General features: G+C 38.8%; 1 protein-coding gene across 1 annotated transcript in view; it reads right to left on the reverse strand.

Annotated features, from left to right (window-relative positions):
• The window catches only part of GABRB3 (gamma-aminobutyric acid type A receptor subunit beta3), a 115,007-nt gene that overhangs the window by 16,152 nt on the left and 84,633 nt on the right, over positions 1-14,222 (reverse strand). Inside the window, exons 5-7 of the mRNA XM_057368088.1 lie at positions 12,196-12,278; positions 10,946-11,083; positions 2,656-2,808 (exon numbers count right to left, since the gene is read on the reverse strand). Of these exons, the coding sequence (XP_057224071.1) occupies positions 2,656-2,808; positions 10,946-11,083; positions 12,196-12,278 (374 nt within the window). The remainder of the gene's footprint in view (positions 1-2,655; positions 2,809-10,945; positions 11,084-12,195; positions 12,279-14,222) is intronic.

The following is a 14,222-nucleotide window of genomic DNA, read 5'->3' on the forward strand; positions in this document are numbered from 1 at the left end:
TAAGGCAAAATGTCAGCTTCTGCAGCAGGAATGGGGCAACCCTGGATGTACTGACAAACTGGGAAACAAAAGGCTGGAAAACAGCACCACGGAAAGGGACCGGGTGGGGGGGTCCTGGTCAGTTACAAGTTGAACAGGAGCCAGCAGTGCCCCGACAGTGAGGAGGGCCAACCCTRTCCTGGGGGGCAWCAGGYACAGCATCACCAGCAAAGCAAGGGAGGGGATTGTCCCACTTTGCTCTGCCCTGGGGTGGCCTCACCTTGAATATTSTGTGCAGCTTTGGGGACTGCAGCATAGAAAAGGTATTAAACTATTAGAAAGTGTCCAATGGAGGGTAACAAGGATGATGAAAGGCTTTAAGGGGAAGCTGTATGACGAGCAGCTGTAGTCACTTGGTCTGTACAGACAGAAGACTGAGAGGAAACCTCGTTGCAGTAACAACTTCCTCATGAGGGAAGAGAAGGGGTAGGCACTGATCTCTTCTCTGTGGTGACCAGTGACAGGACCTGAAGGAATGGCCTGAAGCTATGTCAGGGGAGGTTTAGTTGGATATTAGAAAAAGGCTGTTCATCCATAGACTGGTTGGGCACTGGAACAGGCTCCCCAGGGAAGCGGTCACAGCACCAGCCTGACAGAGCTCAAGAAGAATTTGCACTATGCTCTCATGCACATGGAGTGACTGTTGGGGATGGTCCTATTCAGGGCCAGGAGTTGGACTTGATGATCCTTGTGGGTCCCTTCCACATTTTCTGTGATTCTGTCATATCAGCTTAAGASTCATAAGGGGGACTATACAAAGGAACACAGGATTAGACCCATGGTACCGAACTTTATTATACAAATATCACAGATATAATCACCAAGGCACTAATTGTTTTCTCAGAAGAAACTATCAGATGTGTTTTTGTCCTCTCAAAAGGACTTTCTATCAACTGGAAATAGAACATCTGGTCTCCTGAGCTTGCCTTGTACTCTCTGACTTTTGTTCTAATATTTGTCTTACAGTACTTGATGARCTTGTGCTACACAGAAATAGGCCACATGAGACAGTCTTGTTCCTTAAACAAGAAAAAAAATCTCATGAACCTGTAACACAAGGGCATGGAATGTCACTGAGAATGGTAACTTCTGTCTAACCATCTGCTCTCTGCAGTCCTGGACAGTAGGTATCTAGCTGCTGACTGATGTGTTTGAARTGCTCCCCTCACTTGGTCCACCTGGGTGGATCTCTGGTATCTACTAGTTCATTTATGAACACAACAGAGATGTTCAGACTCTATGCCCCACTTCCTATTAGACTGCTACTTAGCTCCACACTGATAAACACACACTGGCTGCTGAGTGATGATGCCAGACAGTGTCATGTCCACACGCACCAGCTATTCAACAGGATCTGCAGAGTTACTGCACAGTAACTCAGTTAATCTACAAAATCTCCAGCTACCCAGCTTCATCCCAGAGGCTGGGATGTAATATGGTGCTGTACCAAGGTGGTTACCCTGCCTGCTTTGGTATGTGRGACCTTGGGAGGTATGAGGAAAGGAAAAGGGGAATCATAGGGACATCGGCTGTAGTCTGGGTTTGCTGTGGTATATTACAGAAAAATWAGGGAACTAAGGAATATGTTTCTGKCTTAAGAAAGTAAGAGAGCACAGCAGGAGGACAGACAGCACAAGCTTAGTGACAAGTTTTGGGTAGGAAGGTTATGTGTAACTGGGAAGCACAGGGCTGAAGACAGAATTTCAGAGGAGGTGAGAGGCAGAGGTGTTGATAAGGTTTTATAGATCCATTTAATATTCCTTAACTACAGCTATCCCTAAGTATGCTTCCGTAAAGGATGAAATATTTGCTTTGAGATATTGTCATAGAATCTGTCCTGGTTCTGGCCAGGGAAGGGTTAACTTTTGCAGTTGCTGGGAGAAGGCATGGCTAGGACCCCAAGGTTATTCTATACCAGCTCACAACATTGCCTGGGGTTGTGGGAAGGTAGTCTTTTTTCCAGAAGGAAGGGTTCTCTTCAGGTTGGGGCAGTGTTGGGTCACGAGTTCCACAATGAACATTTTTCCTTCCCTTATTTAAAGGATACCTTGATCTGAAAAGTTCTTGGGCAGGAATCACACACTTGTGCCAAATCCATGGGTTTCTGTCATGAGGTAAATGACACTTAAAGCTGGCACTTAACATCCCATGTACTCTGACAGTTAGGTGGCATGTTATGGTCCATAGCTCATGTCCCCCTGTGTGCTGAACTAGCAGTGGTTCTTGGTCTGCTCCTGCCGGTGTCACTTAAAGCTCTCAGGATCTCAGGAGGAGGCTTGGAGCCACATTTGTCCTCCCACACTGAGTTGGACTAAAAGCCCACGCTCACTATGGTTGTGGAGCTGGTCTCCTAGATGAACTTACTGACAACAACATTAACTTTGATGAGAACAAGTCTGGGACTTGTATAAGCAGCTCATGTCAGAGATTTAGTGGTAGCTACATTCTTGCATGCAGGGGAAAACTTATCACTTTTGAGGCAATACTGGATGACATGATTTTGACGCAAATTATTTTGGAATATCAAAACACTGACATCACGTTGTAGTTTTTAACAACCTCTGAAGGCTACATTCAGTCTGACATTTTAATGTCCCACTCATTCTTAGCACATACCAAGGGCAACTCTTGCTGCTGATGCATCATAATTGATCCAGAATGACACCCATGATAAAATGGTAATCAGTATAGAGGGCATGTAGGTTTGAAGAATAAAGTAGCCGATATTTCTCTTCAACCTGAAGCTCAGTGAGAGTCTTGGATAGGCACCTGAAAAATGAAAGAAGAAAACAGTGTTAATTATACTGAAGAAAAGACACTTGTGGATAATTGCCTCCAGTTTCTGTAGAAATTAAAGCATGCACATTTTGTGGGGCAGTATGACATCTGCAGAACAGTAGGGAAGACACCTTCACTGTATTGCTCATTGGTATCAAAAGAAACCTTGTGGTGAATACAGTAATGGCCAAGTAATTTGTATTTGGGAAGAAAAAAGAGACAGTAAATTACTTTGCACTATTGCACAGATAGGTGAGCACCATTTAGTTTTTAAAAACAAATGCTTAGATGTCCAACTAAAATGCTTATCCAAGTATACAGTTGCCTGCATAGAATTTATATTGAGTGAATAAGTAATGTGCAATTTTTTTCAGATGCAATGAAGATTTGTTCAAGAGATGAGACTTCTTAATTACATTTGAACTGTGAGAAGCATGCCACTTGTGGTGTCAAAAATAAATTGCAATGAATCCCATTGAGGAAAAGCCTCCAGACCAGATMCTCTAACATCAATTAGAGCCAGACAGAATTTTTCATCCAAATCTATTTTGAGCAAAAAGAAGTTGAATTTTGAGTATGTGCATATATATGTGTGTGTGTTTATATATATATATATGTAGGATTCATGAACAGTTACAAATGGAGAAAATTAAAAATGAAAACAATTAGTAACCACAATAATAACTTGACTTCAAATCAGTGTATATCTTACTGAATTGGTGTTAATCTTACTGAACACATTTTATATATTTAGAAATCACAAATTGTTAAAAATAATTGTGACTTTTTTTTCTCACTGAATGCAAAGATGATTAAATCTGAGCAGAGCTCTATAAGAAAAAGGTAGTCATCCACACATTGGCTCCKTGATTTCAGTGTTTGCTCTACCAGTCTCAGACATGATACTTCTAACACCTCATCTATAAAATCTAGTTAGTCAACATCCTAAAAAAGCACTTCAGCACATACCAAGAACYCAGCCAGATATTAGAACACTTCCCACCCATTCTAATGCAAACATTTGCAAGATATAACAGATTACATCTTGAGAAAAAAAATGAAAAATTACAAATTCCCTTTAAATTATATTMATATGTTAGCATATGAGCTTAAGAAAGCACATGTGCCCATATACACATGAATGATGGATTTCCTGAGAGAAAGGAAAGRAGGAATAGAAAATTGTAGATTTCTCTTCATCACATTCCTGATGGTTTATTATACTTTGAGTCATACAACAGAAAAAAGCTGCATCATSTCCAGGCAGAAGAGCATCAAGATAATATCAAACTTGTGCAAATATCCTTAACTGCTGTATCAAAAAATCTCAGAACAACTATCACTGGGAAAAGAAGTATCTGGTAGCTGTATCTGGTAGCTGTGATTGCTTCAATCAGCAGTATTTTTTTACCAGAATGAAATGCCTTTTAGTTTCACCAAGAGAAATATACTAGATGAGTTAGAAAAATATATTTCATCCTGAAAATCAGATCAGACCAAGGTTTTCTGCCTTCTAAAGCACCCAACACGTATTTCAGCAAGGTATCATTTATACTGCACCTTGCTTAACATCTTAATTTTCCATTAAACAGTTTTTCATTTCAAAAGACAAGATCTGTCATTGAAACCAGGCCTGCTTTATTTTCCTAWCAAAGCTTAACTTTTTCATCTGACTTCTTATGAAAATGTTTCTGTGGCCTTGTGTCTGCAGACTATATAAATAAAACAGGAGACCATAATGAAACAGATAAATGCTGCCATCAGGAAATACATTRAAAATGCAGTAGACCTGGTCAATTTTCTGCAAGAAGAGTAGAGCATCAGAGAGAGATCTTTATAAAGCTCTGTTGAGAAAAATTATTTCATGTAATACAACCCCAACTCAAAGGATGCTCTATAAAACTGTATAAAACTTTCCAAAAGTCCTGTCCAGATCTGGATATCTGTGGAATATAATTTAAGACATGACAACTGAAGAATATCCCATAAAATACTGATTCTTTGATTAAATAATATGAAGGATTAATTCAAGAARGTTTGGTAGAACTGAATCACAGAATCCAAGTCAATTCTTGGAGTGCTCCAGAGTGAAGGACCCTGGATGCAGTGGGGAAATTCAGAGAAAGAAGAGAGAACTTTGCCATTGCCAAAGCATGGAAAATGGTGTGGGTGAAAGAGGCATGTGTCAGCAGGGGAGAGAATAATGTGTCATCTATGTTAGCAAAGTTCAGTAATGAAATACCAAACTGAGAAAAGGTATAACGGAGTGAACTTCAGACATTTATCTTGAATGCTTCACCTGTGACCATCATCCATTAGCTCATCACCATTTCTGTCTAATTAGGTAAGGTAATKACAAAAACTAGTGTGATCTGGCCTCAAAGGTGGACTTCCCAGACAGATGACCTCAAGACCAGAGACAATCAAAGCTTCAAGCAGCAGATTCCTTTGTCCTGAAGTTAGGACACGAGGAACCATGTCTAGGGCCAGRGTTGCCAGTGCTTTTTGTCTTCCTTCTCTAGAGTTGGAATTGACTGTAAGAGAGAGACTCATTTGCAAATCTGATGGTGCTCTGATCCTTTTGAGATGCTCTGTGACATCTCAGACACCAGCACACAGCTGATGGACATGATTTAGCCCCTACATCTTTTTCATCAGCAGATGGAAACTATGAAGACCGGTTTGTGCCCTCTCAAAGAGTGGTTGATTAAGTGACTCACTTCAACTGCTTACACATGATGTTGGTGAGCTACAGGTCATCCAGTCAACCTAGCAAATGAAGCCTAGAGTATTATCCATAACCTCCTAAAATGGACTCATCTGTAAGTGTACTGAATTTGTGTCCAGACCCCACCAACTCTATGGACTAGATTCTGACCAACCCAGATACCTGGTTCAAATTCAGACAATGAAATTATTTACTCAATAAATCACAGCAAGATGAATCCAAGCCCTGCAAGTTGCAGGGTAGACTTTGATGGTGTAGGCTCCTGGGCAATCTAAACAAAAGTCTTGCTGGCATTACAGCAGCTTGCTGCAGTTGACAWATTGCTCAGTTTCACTGTGGTAAACGGAATGTCATCCTGTTTGGTGGTGATTTTACAACTCAAATTTTATTGGCAGGTCTGTATCTCAGAATAGTGTGGTCATACAGAAGCATATCAGAGAATCAGAGAATAGTTGGAGTGGAAAGGGACTTTAAAGATCATATAGCTCCAACCCCCCTGCCATGGGTAGGRAAGCTTTGTATACTGCATGTTGTATAGTATAATTTATTTACTTTTATACAATATGATTTTACATAGTATAGTCTTTGTTAGGGTCAGGTAGAAATTGAAAAACAAACTGGGTAGCCTTGGGTTTTTTCATACTGTATAGCCAGGGTTCTCCTTTAGGTAGCTCTCCCTAAGCCTACCAGTTTGTATTTCAACTGTAATGCTTTCATGTCTTCAAAAACTATTTGTTGACCCTGCCTCCAGCCTGCCATCTCTGCTACAGTATCTCAGTTCCAGCAAACAGGCACCAGAATCAGCGGAAATTCCATACTTCCCATACTTAATTCCCCCTCTTTGTGTGAATGGGTAAAGTTCAGTGAAAAGGATGGGTCCTAACCTTCATGAAGCGAGGACTGTAAGTCCAGATCTTATTTACCCATGAAGGACCCATCTTGTGGAACTTACTGAATAAAAGTTGATTTCTGGATGAGCTCAACAACTACACTGTTACTTGACTGATTATGATCGGATAATGATTTGTCAATTAAGGCTCGGTACATTTAGAGACTAATTACCAGGGAATTCTAGTTGTTAAGTTTCCAGAGAAATTTGGTATTTTTTAACTTGTTACCTGTTTTAGCCTTGTTATGCATCCCTCCTCCCATCTCATATACCATGTTGCTGTCAATGGGCTAATTTAAATACTATAAGAATAACAGAATTTTGGCAGAAATATTTAAAACTAACAGTGTGGAGAATGAAGGTGTGAAAACAAACACTTAATCAATAACTGAGACCTAAATATTCCTTTTTCACATATTTGGGCACTCCATAAAAAGAAAGTTCTTGTTTCTGTTCCAATTCCATTAAAAGCTCCAATTTCATTAAAGCAAGCTGAAATATCTGTCTTCAAGGCTAAATTAGTCTCTTGCTGCTTTATCCAAGTATGAAACAAGATAACAGAGCTGGTCAGTTACAGAATTCTTATTTTAATATGTTCTTCTGGGAATGTTCTTTGGCTAATTGGAAATGAACTTTACASATTGATCTTTCAGAATACAGCAAATACTTAATTTTCAAATCTTCTAAGACTTCCCTCCTCCCACAGGTTGCTAATATGGCTTTGACTGTTATGTGACTTGGAGCTTTTAGGTGGTGTTTTACATATCCCCATTCCTGTTCAGTATCTCAGCATTTCGGGATAACACAAACATTTAGGAGGCAGATTCAGGTAACAGACTTAGAACTACATTTCAGGTGTTTGAATGCACATATTTGCAAGTGGATGGAGCATGAGCTGTCAGCGTAAACCTTGGAGATTCAGAGCCAATTGATTTTAAAGAGTAAGATTTAATTGCCTACACAGAGGTGTCTAATGCCTTTTGAGATGTGATAGGATAAAGAAGAGTTGAACAAAATATGAGTTAAGTAATCAATAGTGAAACACTAGGAGGTGAACACAGGACACAAGGCTGTAAGATGCCAGAACAGCAGCCTAACTGCTAATCAGGATCTTCAACAGCAGCTCAAGAAACAGTAGATACTTATGTTTAGGCAACTAACTGAACAGTGTCTTAAAATATTCATTTGAGAAAACAAGGGTGTTCAGGAGCTGAATAGCTCTTCAGGCTCCATTGACATCACTGATTTGATATAATTTGAATAAGGGCTTAACTCAGTTACTGACACATGGGCATCCAGTGCCATTTAAATATCTTATGGCCTACAGCCTGTGTGGTCTTCAGCTGGTGTTAGACTGATAGTCAAACCAGATATTTCTTCTTCATAGCAATTTAAAAATCATGAATAAAGGAAACAGGCTATTATGCATGGCTTTTCGGATATCTTTTGGACACTTGAAGATTTTATTTAATTCTCAAAGAAGTGTTTCTTTCTTTAAACTAAATGATCATACCTGTTTCTCCACTTAYCTCAGGTATGCTGTTTTCTAGATTTTCACTTACATTTGTTATTTTCTGTAGACCCTCTTCTAYTGATTCATTTCTGCCTTCAAGAGCRCTACCCTTGACCACAAACATTAASYTCAGGCATTACCAATATAAATCAGACTCCTTYCAATGATGAGATTTGTAATTTTKTTGGTTTCCTTTTTCTTTCCCAAAAAGATGCTACTGGCTCATGTTCACTCTGAGATCAACAGCAACCCCTAGATTTCTACACACAGAACCCTGGCCCAACCTGGCACTCTCTGTCCTTAATTTGGATAGGAATAATTAGTTGCATGGATGCTGTATTTTGCACTTGTCCATACTGTATTTTATACTGTTTTCACACACATTTTGCTAAATTGGCAAGATAAATTTTACCTTCCATTCTATACTTCAGGAGGCATGCAGGGTCCTCCAGTATTCTTGCAGGTCCACCCAACTTTCTGACATTATCTGAGGGGATTTTCCCATGCTTATCATTGCTTCTCAGTAGTAACTATGGGAACAGATTTTTCCCTTTGCCTAARTTACACAAGATTATACAGCACTGGAGGATAGGAGAAATAACTAATCCAAAAGCTGTTTATGGCATGACTCTGAAGTCTTCTTTTAGTTTTTTTCAATCAAAGCACACTAGGACTGAAATCTCTGAAATGTTCACTGAGATACTGTGCTCAAAGAACTAATATCTTCCCTTGAGACTTCAATAACCTCAAAGCCAAAAACATGCCTAACTTATTTTCCAAAAAAAAAGTGTAGAAACTGGCCCTAATTACTAGAACTGTAGAAAACTCTTGAGAAGAAACTTGAAAAGGGTCTGCTGACTTGATGTATCAGATCCGCTGGCATGCTAAAAATTTGATTTAAACACAGTTTTGAGAAACAAATGTGATGTTTCTCCTGCATGGAAATACTTGTCCTAAAATTTTATAATTGAKCAAGCATTTTCATAATGCCCTGCATCAAAGCAATAGTAAATTCAGTATTGTGTCTTCATCAGTGACAAAAATTATAAATAYAATAAATATTTCAAAAAATGGTACAAGAAACAYGCTGTTCTCTGTGACTCCCTAATGCCAAGCTGTCCTAAACCCTGAAGWATGAGAYTTTTTAATTCCTTCCACTTGTTTTTAAGCAAGAACCATTAATATTCTGAACATTTGGTCAGTCACAGAAATATGTGCTCCTAGTTTTCATTCTCTTGTATTTGTCACACATCTGTTTGGATTTCTCATTTTCCTGATTTTTACAAATCTCTCATCTCTAAATTACTAAGTCATGCATTTAATGAAGTATTTCATACTGAACTAAAAGATGGCCTTGGACTGTCATAGAAGTCACTTCACAAATAAGTTCTCTGTATTGTMACTGCTGTCTAAAAGAGCCTTCCTACAAAAGAATATCCAGTCTTGACGAGGTGCAAGTAAGCCCTGGCTGCCAAAGGTGACACCAGCTGTACCACAGAAGGATATAGGATTAGAGCAACTGATTCTCCATAGAAAAATAATCTTCCATTCACAATGATAAACAAGAACAGCAGCAGCTGGCAAACCCCCTCATACTAATTTCAATCCCAGCAATATTTACATTTTGTTCTGAAATACAACTTGTGTTTCTGTGTACTTTGAARCAGATGCTGTGTCCAAAGAGTGGGTGAAGTGATGCTTACAAACATGATTGAGYTGTGCTTCATTTGTTCTAGTGTGCTGAGACAGATGGAACAGCACACTCCTGTGGTCTGAAGAGCACTGAAAATCTGAAGGCCCCCAATAATGAGACAAATAATAGCCCCACAAGTGCTGATGGMTTTCTGTGTTACTTTGGATATGATGGTCACACATATTCACACATATACTGGTGTCTAACACCAAATATGTAAATCAGCCTTGCACTTCATAATCTAAAGATATCCAGTGCTGTGAGTTACTAGTAACTTTTATTACATCTTCAAGGAAACAAGCAGGGATTTAATTTCAGCATCTTAACAATGAYGATAAATGCACTGGCTGGCTGTGTATAAAGTACTGTACATCCATCACTGAAAATCAAGATATAAAAGACATTACATTCATTATATAATAAAAAAGCGAAGATGCACTGAAAAGTAGCAGGAAGGTGTTTATAAAATTGKCAGCTTTTTGACCTAGTGTGCCAAACACACTTGTATATGATCAGTTACCCTGTAGGCTACATTCAAACTCATGATTCAGAGGTGACTTAACATTTAGATCAGAGATATTTAGGTATCTAGTTAGTTCAGTATCACATACACACAAGAACGWGAAAAACAAACAAGGAATCACAGAATCACAAAACGGTTTGGTTTGGAAGGGACCTTAAAGACTATAGAGATCAAACCCCACTGCTGTGAGCAGGGACACCTTTCACTAGACCAGGCTGCTCAAAGCCCCATCCAACCTGGCCTTCAACACTTCCAGGGATGGAATATCTACAACTTCTCTGGGTAACCCTGCGTCTCACCACTGTCACAGTAAAGAATTCCTTCACATATCTAACTTAAATCTACCCTCTTTCAGTGTGACGCCATTCCCCCTAGTGTTATCACTACACATTTTTGTAAAAAGTCCCTCCCCAGCTCTCTGCCCCATGAAATACTGAAAGGATCTCTTCTCCAGGCTGAACAACCCCAACTCTATCAGCCTGTTTTCATCAGAGAGGTGCTCCAGCCCCCTGATCATCTTCGTGTCCCTCCTCTGGACTCAATCCAGCAGGTCCATGTCCTTCTTGTGTTGGAGGCCCCAGAGCTRAATGMAGTACTGAATGCAGCTCTGGAATGACATTTCATGGGATCCTAAGTTCAGGTTTGTCAAGTAATTTCTTTATCCAAACATGCAACCCAGGCTATATATCATGATTTGTAATAATAGTGAATGATGATTAATAAAACAGTAATTTTCATGCASAAGAAAACGAAACACTAAATGGGCAAATGGCAATACTTGCCTGTGGCAAAGACAACATTCTTTGACACCAGTCTGTATTCCACGATAGAGAACTGAGGAAGTTCAATCCTCTCCACGCCAGTGACTGCGTTATCTCCACCTCTCCAGTAGAACTCTATGTCATCAGTTGTGTAGCCATCTGCAGGCAAAGCAGGAGAGTAAGTCAGAAATAACAGTAGATGCAAACACAGCTTCAAACATGCAGTTTGTCATTTGAGACAACAAAAAGAACTGGAACAGCTGGAGTGCTGTATGGTATTTTGCCTGTGGGAAGGTCTCCCAAACAGCTGCACCATYACACTCTGCCCAGGAATTTTAGGCAAAATACTCTGCTTTCGTTTTTTGATTTTTTTTTAATCTGTCACATAATATTCACTAATGGTCACAATGAGAAGAAAACACTATCCAGAAGAAAACACTCTCCACTTAAATACTATCCAGTATTTAAGACCATATATACTTAGCACTGAAACCAAGTTGTGTTTACACTGATAGTCACCAGAAAAAGGTTGATTATTCAATGAACACAGAAAAATATAATTGGGGCAAACCTTTTCCACTCATAGTAAACTGTGAGTTGCACCATTTCCACAGTAAACTGTGAGTTGCACCATTTCCACTAGTTTAAACTAGTTGAATACAGAATATATAGTAGTATTTTCTGTGTATGTTTCAAAATTTCCAGCCAGTACCAGAAATGGATCAGGTACTTCTGAAGTGCAAATATACATCTGARTATTGCAATCCTAGGATATGAACAGGTGAAAATCAGAATATTGTTCTTTTTGTAACACAATTTTGAATCATAAATGGGGTCAATCTGAGAGCCCAGGGCAGCTCCTGCAGCAAGATGATCCATGCATAATAAAGCATACTAAAAGAAAATTGTATCAGAGTGTTTGCTCTCTTGAAAATAAATCTGATAAAAATACAAATATTCATCTCTTGTGCTGAAGATAAGCATCCAGTCACTACCTCTGCCAAGTCAGGCAGGAATACTAAATTACTTCATTCTGTCCTAAACTCATTTTTCTAGGATGYATTCATCTATCTAGAAATGGGTATGACTCCTTACATCTTTTAATAAGTCAAATAAACAGATGAAAAAAAAATCCCCAAAGTGATAATTTCATTATTCAAATGGTGTTTATAGACACGTGTAAATATTACACAGTTCTATTAAAGGAAAAAAAAAAAAAAACAAACCCTAGATCCAAACTAGATTTCACATGCATTTTCTTAGGTACGTACAGCTTTCTATTTCCAGAGTACAGTTTTGTTCATCTAATGGGTATCTTCTCAAGTCCATCATACAAGCTGCAGTGGTTGTGATTCTGAAATACAAGCATCAAATRGTTTTACCAAACAGCCAGTAATCCAGGATTTCACAATGGGGTTGTTTATCTTCCAAAGTGAAGACCCTCTGAARAATAGCACACAATAACTGAGAATCTGGTCCATATTTTTACACTGAAGAGCAGCCTAAWAGAGCAGCAATTACACTGACTTTCAATGGAACAGCTCGCTGTGATTTACCTTTATGCAACCAGTCCCTTTGGAGTGCAATGGACCTATCCCTATATGCAAATATTACACAAACATTTCCTGAGATTAAAAGATATGACTTTATAACAGAAAACTTGAAGTGAAAACAGTCTGCTACAAATGTCAAAATGATTATTACAGCTGCATGAATAACTGATTTCTTGGCTTTGTGGCAGGTCTAGAGAAAAGCCCCTGAAATGTTGAGAAAAAGTTTTAAGTCCAGCAAAATGCTTTGTTTCAAAGTTAAGTATGACTMCCAATTTTTTAGATTTAGATTTAGAAGCTCCATACTGAATTTGAAGTTTTCTCCTCAAATAACAATACACTTTTGCTTCTTTGTCTGTTTAGCCATTTAGCACCGTAGGGATGGTTTTGCAAAACATTTCACTATTGATGAATCAGCATTATTCRTCAACCTCTTGTATATCAGGAGAGCCAACAACACACATAAGCAACAAGAACAACTGTCTTAACAGCTTCAAACAGCGGTGACACTTTATTTTTTAATTAATGGATTTATATATTTGTACTAACTTTAGACAGATATAACCATATGCTCATCATTAATCTGCAGCATATTTTGATGTTTTTCTGAATCTCAGCCTTCATCAAGGGTATGTACATTATTATGCATCATTGTTTTTATAATGGCTTCATATAAATTTCACATTTAAATTATCTTCTGAGCCTGACTAGCTCTATTCCTTACTGATCCTTTTCTGATATAAACAAGACATGGACCTTGCACACACTTTGTTCCTAAACAAATACTCTTGTGATAATTTATGCTAATAAATACAAGAGAGAAAAATGCCTTAAATGCACCCCTAAAAGCTGGAACCCTCAACGGTAATGTTTTTTTCATGTGTTTTCTCTGTTTTTAAGTTCTTCCTTCTACTCATTAACTTTCTCAAAATTCAGCCTTCTAATCTAATAAAATACCTTAAAATTCCAGAGCAATGCTTCCAGAGAAGCATTTAGGTGCTTTTTTTCACCTCTTTCAGAATTAAAAAAAAAAAMCAAAACAAACAAATATGTTTTTTATTATGAATGGTCTATCCAATCTCAAAGAAATACTGTAATTTCTTTGCACAGGGAGAGACAGTTATATGAGCCCTGGCAAAYAGTGAGGCCTAGCACAAAACAAACAACCAGCATGASAACAGCATGTTTGGGCATGTACCTGTACCAGTCAGTGCCAGCCTTTAGCTTTGCAATGTTGGTAATTGTTGCTTATATAAKGATCTGTTTTCAGTTACTGCTGACAGGGTATATATACTGTGCTCTGTATCAATAAAATTGGCTTATTGCATCCAAGCCATCTGCCCATCTCTTCAATCACCGACCGTCACCCACATACAAGGTCAGCCTTCCTCCAGGCTGGAATGGGGATTGCTCTGGTTCCTCTGTTAACATTCCAGTGGCTGGAGATGTRCAAACAGCAGATCCTCGGTTGCTCTGAAGCTTAGGGTGACATCTTCTCTGCAATTAACATCTGCAAATGCCCTTCTGGAACCTCAAGCTGAGACACAGAGCTATGAACTATGGAGATGATGAATCCTCTGGGGGGTGTTTAACCTGGAGAAGGAAGGTTCCAGGAGGACCTTATACCAACTTTCCCATACCAAAAGATGGGTCGCCAGAGYGCTGGAGAAGGACATTTTAGAAGGGTGTGTAGCAATAGGACAAAGAGGAATGGCTTTAAACTGAAAGATGGTACATTTAGATCAGAT

Source organism: Malurus melanocephalus, unplaced genomic scaffold (genome assembly GCF_030028575.1).
Source record: "Malurus melanocephalus ecotype Western Australia unplaced genomic scaffold, MMel_1.1 scaffold_88, whole genome shotgun sequence".
NCBI lineage: Eukaryota > Metazoa > Chordata > Aves > Passeriformes > Maluridae > Malurus > Malurus melanocephalus.